This window comes from Rhagoletis pomonella, unplaced genomic scaffold (assembly GCF_013731165.1).
Source record: "Rhagoletis pomonella isolate Grant_MI unplaced genomic scaffold, Rhpom_1.0 Rhpom_scaffold_00003, whole genome shotgun sequence".
NCBI classification, from domain to species: domain Eukaryota; kingdom Metazoa; phylum Arthropoda; class Insecta; order Diptera; family Tephritidae; genus Rhagoletis; species Rhagoletis pomonella.
The window spans coordinates 81,861,471-81,868,466 of record NW_023458557.1 but is presented as its reverse complement, the minus strand read 5'-3'; the positions used below and the strand labels follow the sequence as shown (position 1 = coordinate 81,868,466).

The window sequence follows — 6,996 nt, the reverse complement described above, 5'->3', positions numbered from 1 at the left end:
CTGAAATTTTATATTTGTGGTTTTAGATATCCTCCGTCATATATAAGGCATTCATCAAGTAAATTTCAATTTTAGAAGAAACCATTTTTTATCTGAGAAGTAATGGTTTTTATTTACCTTTTCATAAATAGTAAATAGTGGTGGTAAATATTGAAAGTTTTGGTATAAATTAATTTGTATCAGTTTTTTAGCGGTATTTTAAAAGATGCAAGGTTTTCCGTCATTTTCGAAATTTGACATTACTCTTTTAAAAAAGTAGCAACCAAATTTTTAGTTCAACTTGGATGTTTAAGAGAAATGAAAAGAAAAGAAGAAATAAAACTAAAATAAATACTGAATCACATGTCTGTCGGACTATCGATAGGACCAAAAAACAATCGATAGTAGGGAAAAATAAAAAACATCGATACTATCGATAGTGCCATCGATAGTTTTGCACCTCTACTAATTATTCCATAGTTCGAAAGGCAGTTTGATTTCTTATTTATTTAACATTTTCGTTTTCGAGAATAATTCTATTTTGGTTGAAAACCTCCTAACACATCCACATAAATAACGGAAGACTCTCATCGAAATGGCAGATTCCAGCAAAGCGCTCAATATTGGAGATGAATTCCCAAACTTTCAAGCTAACACCACTGAGGGGCCCATTGAATTCCATGAATGGATTGGCAATTCGTAAGTTTGCAACCAAATCGACTTTTAGCTTTGATTAAGTATGTATTTATGCATGTTTGCCTTCAGCTGGGCCATTCTATTTTCACATCCAGCCGACTATACACCAGTGTGCACAACAGAATTAGCGCGCGTAGCCACACTATTGCCTGAGTTTGCAAAGCGCAATGTTAAACCAATTGCTTTATCTGTGGACACTGTCGATTCTCACAAAGAATGGATTGAGGATATAAAAAGTTATGGAAGTAAGTTCAAGCACACTCTAAATAAGTCATTGGAATTACATTAAAATGGTCTTTTGTTTTACAGAATTGAAGTCCTTTGGCTATCCTATAATTGCTGATGATAAGCGCGAGTTGGCAGTCAAGCTAAATATGCTGGATAAGGATGAGTTAAACAAAGATGGCATTCCGCTAACATGTCGTGCTGTTTTCGTTATTGATGATAAAAAGAAATTACGTCTTTCAATTTTATATCCTGCTACTACTGGTCGCAATTTTGAGTGAGTTTTAGCAACTGATTTTAAAATATAAGCTTGGTCTAAAAAGTTTTTAATATTTCCACTTTCAGTGAAATATTGCGCGTTATTGATTCACTGCAATTAACCCAAAATAAGTCTGTTGCCACACCAGCGGATTGGAAAGTGAGTTTTATGAGGAATAAATATGTATGGGATATGTATGTATGTTTATGCATATGCCTTTGTTTTGTTTTTTTCTTTATAACAGCAGGGAGATGTTTGCATGGTCTTGCCAACTGTCAAGGAAGAGGATGTTTCACATTTGTTTCCTGCAGGCGTTGAAGTCATTCCAGTGCCATCGGGCAAAAAATATTTGCGTAAAACACCGCAACCTTAAGCGTATATTAAGTAAGATTTGCCTTGAAGCTTTGAAAAAAGCTTGTTTTTTAATGTTCCTTTTTTTTAAATAAAACTATAAACATCTGAAATATCTTGAACAAACAAATTTCTGCATTATTGAAGTCGTAGACTACAGTCGAAATCGCTATATCTAACTTTTATACAATGAAGTTTCCCTATTTTACATCGATTTCTTTCGGAGGTTTTTTTTTCTTTTAGTAAATTCTTATGCAATAAACTTTTGCTAGAATGGCCCTCAATTAAACTCGCACATTTTTGTCTACATGTAATTAAATTTTTCTATTGAGAAAGGATAATTTGCATATGCCCGAGAATCGAAGTTAACAATAAAAAGAAGTCATCAGAAACTTAAATTTTTTGTAAGCATTTGTCTGTGTTTAGCGACCAAAGTAAAAATGGCGCATGGAACCAAAGTTTCGTTTTTTTCGACCTCATCTAATATTAAAAAAAAGGCAATGGTTTCAAAACTTTCAGAAGTCGGTCAGTAAACCGAAAGTCTTTGAACTTGTCTTTTTGAGGATGTTGGTGAAGCAAAATGGATAACCGCCGTACATGGTAGGCATCTTCCTGTTTCTGGACCATCAAAGAAGCAAGAGGTTAAAGAATACGCTAATGCATTTGTATACGAACAGGTTAAAGCTGGTGGATAAAAAGATAAGATCGCAAATCAACAAATTAATTTTCAAATTTTATTACATGAGTTTTTGAGGCGTGGAAGAGTGTAACTCAAACTTAGTGGCTATTGCAAATGAAAGCTGAAAATAGCCCTATTCCTCTATAAAGCTGGTGGATAACAAGATAAGATCGCAAATCGGCAAATTAATTTTCAAAAATCTCTAAATTTGTTACATGAATTTTTTAGGTGTGGAAGAGTGTAACTCAAACTTATTGGCTATTGCATATAAAAGCTGAAAAATACCGCGATTTCTCTATTATTAAGTTTACAATAAAGACATCTGAACCATTGAATACTTTATAAAGAAGCTTGACTGTAATTTTGTGCTGGCGCATGAGATATTGTGCAATATTTTTAAATGAAAAATAATCGATTACTTCGCAATAAGATTAAATCGATAGCTTTTCTTGGCATTTTTAATGACGTTTAAATTTGCTGCCCTGTTGGTCCAGTGATTTTCGTTCAACATCAGCAAAGAACTATTCCAAATCCACAGCATCACGTTATCAGCAACAGGTTTCTGCATCACACGTCTGCAACGAAAGCAAAAGCCAAATAAATCCTACCTCCTTAAACCGGGTAATGTTGTGAAAGTGCAAAAAAAATATTTCAGCCTAATCCTTTGGAATGCTCTAAAAATACCATTAAACATAGTGCATCTGGAGGAAAAACAACTCAGTGCCAAAGCAGTGTCCTTAGATGAACTAAAAATAGCTTAGTCCTATCGCTAAATTAATAAAACGAGATACAGAATTGATTCTTGGTTATGAATTCGTCCTAACCATTTGTGCGCGAATTATTGTCAAGTACAAAGGTCAATTGTACGCACATTAAGTGGAACACATACTTACATATCTCATTTCAATCTGTTAGTTTAGTAGATAGTACATCATAGCATGAACAATTCTTAATTGACAAAAAAATTAAAAAAAAAAAAACAATAAAAGAATGTCAGAAGCACCAACACAGGAGCGCAAATCAAATCCTTTTAAAGCTTTTCTCAGCGGCGGTTTTGGTGGCATTTGCAATGTACTCACAGGGCATCCATTGGACACCATTAAGGTTAGTTACATTACCAATGTAACATAAGATTGCAACACATTTTTTTATTACTTTACGCGTCTAGGTGCGTCTCCAAACCATGCCACGTCCTGCGCCTGGCCAGCAACCTCTGTACAAAGGTACCTTTGACTGTGCTGCTAAAACGATAAAAAATGAAGGTGTAAAAGGGCTTTACAAAGGCATGTCGGCGCCACTTACTGGTGTTGCGCCAATATTTGCATTATGCTTTGCTGGCTATTCGCTGGGCAAACGCGTTCAGCAAACTGGAGAAAATACAAAATTGAATTATACGCAAATCGCAATTGCTGGCTCATTCTCTGGCCTATTGTCCACGGTTATCACAGCGCCCGGTGAGCGTATAAAATGTTTGCTGCAAGTGCAACAGGCGTCTGGTGGCGAACGAAAATACAAGGGCATGCTGGATACAGCCGTCCAGCTGTACAAGGAAGGCGGTATACGTAGTGTTTATAAAGGCAGCTGTGCGACGCTGCTGCGAGGTAAGTGAGCTTGAGTGAGGAATGTGTGTACCCGCCGACGAATGGGTCTGAATGATAACGCAAACATTTTGATTAAAGAATGTTTTATTTGTAAAAAATATAATTTAGAAACTAACTATACTAAAAATGTCGCAGTTAAAAAATTTGCTTTTCAAGTTAGGATTATCAATATTGCATTCAGTATAACATACGTAGCCGTCTAATAATACCATTTTTAGCATCGCAAATAAAAATAAAAATAAACGATTACATTTGGGCAATAGATATCGATTTTAGGTTTCTAAAATAACATTATTCAAACTGATTAACTTTTCTTAATCGTCACCATTTATCTTTACTTATCCAGCCAATTGTAGATGGCGTAGGCTTTAGCGAACCTCTTAATACCATATAACCCGCTATCTTATTCTACATGACTTATATTCTATATTTCGTTGGATATATTATTGTCTGCATCCCCGATCGTCTCTTCCATCCGCTTTGGTTGATCCCGTTGTACCGTATGCATCAGTGTGGTACGCTGCGTTATTGCGTTAGCGTGCGCTTCCCTGAATACGTGTAATTGATTTCCACTACTTCTAGCACTCGCTGTGCCATATGTATGTAACTGCGTATGATTTTTTCCTTGCATTAATTTCAATTTATTCTGTTCAATTTTGCGCCAATGTGGCATACGTTGCTTTTCTCCTGCTTGCCTCTGCAACACGTTATTATAAAAAAGCGATTGCGACTGCCGCTTTGAAGTCACAATGCGTCCGGGTCCACATTTTAATTGCTTACGCAAAACATAGAATACACTTCTATCATTGTGGTTGTTGCAACGTGGCGCATAGCGATTGTCATAGACGTAGCTATCGACGCGTCGACAAGAGATTTGTGCCCCCGTTTGGTAGTCCGTAATACAACGCTTGGCTCGTGGTCCGCGCTCTTGATTGGTAATTTTCGGCCGCCAGTTATACATGTCACAATTGCATTGCCATGGATTTTCACTTAGCCGAGCTAAACGTAATTTTGGACGCAGAAAGAATGTGACGGGTAGTGTGCGCAATTGATTGCCTTGCAAATAAATTTCCTCCAAGCTGGAGAGGTCATCAAGCAAGCCAGGCGGAAAGTAGGAGAGGTTATTGTAAGATAAGTCAAGTATTTCCAGGCTTCTGCAGTCCATTAGCGCGTCCATTGATATCTCTTGTATGCCACAGTGGCTGAGCTCAAGCTCACGCAGCTTTATCAGACCGGCGAATGCATCAAACTCGATAGAGCGTATGCTGCCGCGCAGCGCAAGTTGCTCAAGTGCCGTTAAACCCTGCAATTGAAATATGTTATTTAAATTGTAAACTGAACTGCCTGCAAATAAGCAATCAATTTGTGATTGAATGCCTTAGACGCAACTTGTATGTACATATGTATGTACATATGTATGTACGTCTGCCTACCTTAAACATATTCTGCTCCAAATTGCCAATTGACACATTTCCGATATGCAGCGTCTCCAGCTGCAGCAACGATTCGAACGGTTGATTGTTGCGCAACTGCAACGATACTGATGTCGAATCAAAGTCGATGTTGCGCGTTGAATTCATAACCCAGAAACTAGCTGACAATATATAACGTATAGGATTATTGCGAAAATCAATGCGTACTAGCTTCGGAAATGGCGGAAAGCTGCGTTCACTCAACTTCTCCAAGCGATTGTGGCTCAAATCGAGGACTTCCAGCCGCAAAAGGCCAGCAAGCGCGCGGTAATGCAAATCACGTATGTAGTTATGCGCTAGCGATAAGGTTTGTATGTGCATAGCGCCGTAGAAGGAAAATGGTGGCACTTCAGCAATGCCATTGCGCTCGAGCGATAAGTGTTCCAGGGCTGTCAGCCCATCGAACATCTCCCATTGCAGTTCATTGAGCTGACAGTCATGTATGCGTAACACTTCTAGGTGTTCCCAGGCATAAAAGGTTGGCATGCGTGCCTTTATCAATTCCTGTTTATAGATATCGTAAGGTACAATGTAATCGTCCATTTCATCATCTAAAGGAGCGAAAGCAAAGCGATTGCCATCTGCGTCTACATCATCATACGTTTCGCTGCGTGGCTTATAATCAAAGCTGTCCTTTGGATGTACAGGATTTTTTGGGCGTTTATATGTCTCGCTGCCCAGCAACGTGACCGACTCAAAATTTGCATGTTGCAGGAAAATGAGCGGTTCATCGAAAATAATGCGCAACGAACGATTGAGGCCGCCGCGTACTTCCAAAGTGGTCAGTTGGTTGAGGGGGTGTAGAGTGCTCAAATTTACTGTTTGAAATAGAAATGTGATTACAGATTAGACATTGAAGTAAAAGAATGAAATGTGGAATAGCGATATGCCTACAAAGCTTTTAAATGCTAGCAGAAAAACTAACATAGCCCATGCCCATATGTACAAATTTACAATTCTAATCTCCACATTTACATTGTAAATACTTACTTACCACTTTTATTTCTTCCGCTACTTGTGTAAAGCAAAACGAGAGCATGCAAATCATGTGGCAGCATTTGTATCAATTCTTCGATATTTGTCCACTCTTGAATTATACATGTGGCCTGCTTCATGAAGGGATTCGTTAAAAAGGCATCGCTATCATCTTCATCACCGCTCTCGCCACTGCTGAACGTCTGTTCATAGCGTTCATCACGATCGTATTGCCAAATATCCTCCTCGTCTGCCACTGTATCGCTGCTACCTGGTCGATTGGCTTGCATATATTGTATCCAACGTGATATGGGCAATTCGTTGAAGTGTTCATACTGACAGACGCAATCCACTGGACATTGCAGCGTATCAATCTCAAGTTGTGGCTCGTGCGGCGGCGTTGGCGACGACGACGACGACGTTAACACTAACGGCGCCACTTCCGTTCGCTGCAAACGCTGCTGATGCTGTGTTCGTGTTCGGTGCTGCGTCGGTGATGGCCTCACTTCATTGTGAGCACGCTTGACAGCATGCAAAGCGCCGCTAGCTGTGTGGATTGACTTCTTAAGCTGTTGCTGGTGCTGATTTGCATGCTTCTTGTTATTATTTTTCACCTGCGACTTGGCATTGATGCGCGCTGCATTAACGCTGATTTGCTGTTGGCGAGAGTGGGAGGAAAAAATGGTATTTTATGTAGGTTGAGTAAGAATTCAAATTAACGACACATTTTTAATTCATTGAGTGCAGTACCGTTTTAGA

General features: G+C 38.7%; 2 protein-coding genes across 2 annotated transcripts in view; both read left to right on the top strand.

Moving 5' to 3' along the window:
• Positions 1–444: 444 nt before the first annotated feature.
• LOC118736665 (peroxiredoxin-6) lies at positions 445–1,640 on the top strand. Its single transcript, XM_036466706.1, has 5 exons — positions 445–678; positions 745–920; positions 985–1,177; positions 1,246–1,318; positions 1,404–1,640. The coding sequence occupies exons 1-5, from the start codon at positions 575–577 to the stop codon at positions 1,530–1,532; spliced, it is 675 nt and encodes a 224-aa protein (XP_036322599.1). The 5' UTR covers positions 445–574; the 3' UTR covers positions 1,533–1,640.
• A 1,529-nt stretch (positions 1,641–3,169) lies between these two features.
• The window catches only part of LOC118735671 (congested-like trachea protein), a gene marked incomplete at its 5' end in the record, with an annotated part of 25,535 nt that continues 21,708 nt past the window's right edge, over positions 3,170–6,996 (top strand). The window contains 2 exon segments of the mRNA XM_036465578.1: positions 3,170–3,293; positions 3,358–3,790. Of these exon segments, the coding sequence (XP_036321471.1) occupies positions 3,180–3,293; positions 3,358–3,790 (547 nt within the window).

Excerpts from the sequence above, each read along its gene's own strand:
- LOC118736665 (XM_036466706.1), top strand. The coding sequence starts at position 575 with ATGGCAGATTCCAGCAAAGCGCTCAATATTGGAGATGAATTCCCAAAC. Across the intron at positions 679-744 it reads CATGAATGGATTGGCAATTC|CTGGGCCATTCTATTTTCAC; the intron begins GTAAGTTTGCAA and ends GTTTGCCTTCAG. Across the intron at positions 921-984 it reads GGATATAAAAAGTTATGGAA|AATTGAAGTCCTTTGGCTAT; the intron begins GTAAGTTCAAGC and ends TTTGTTTTACAG.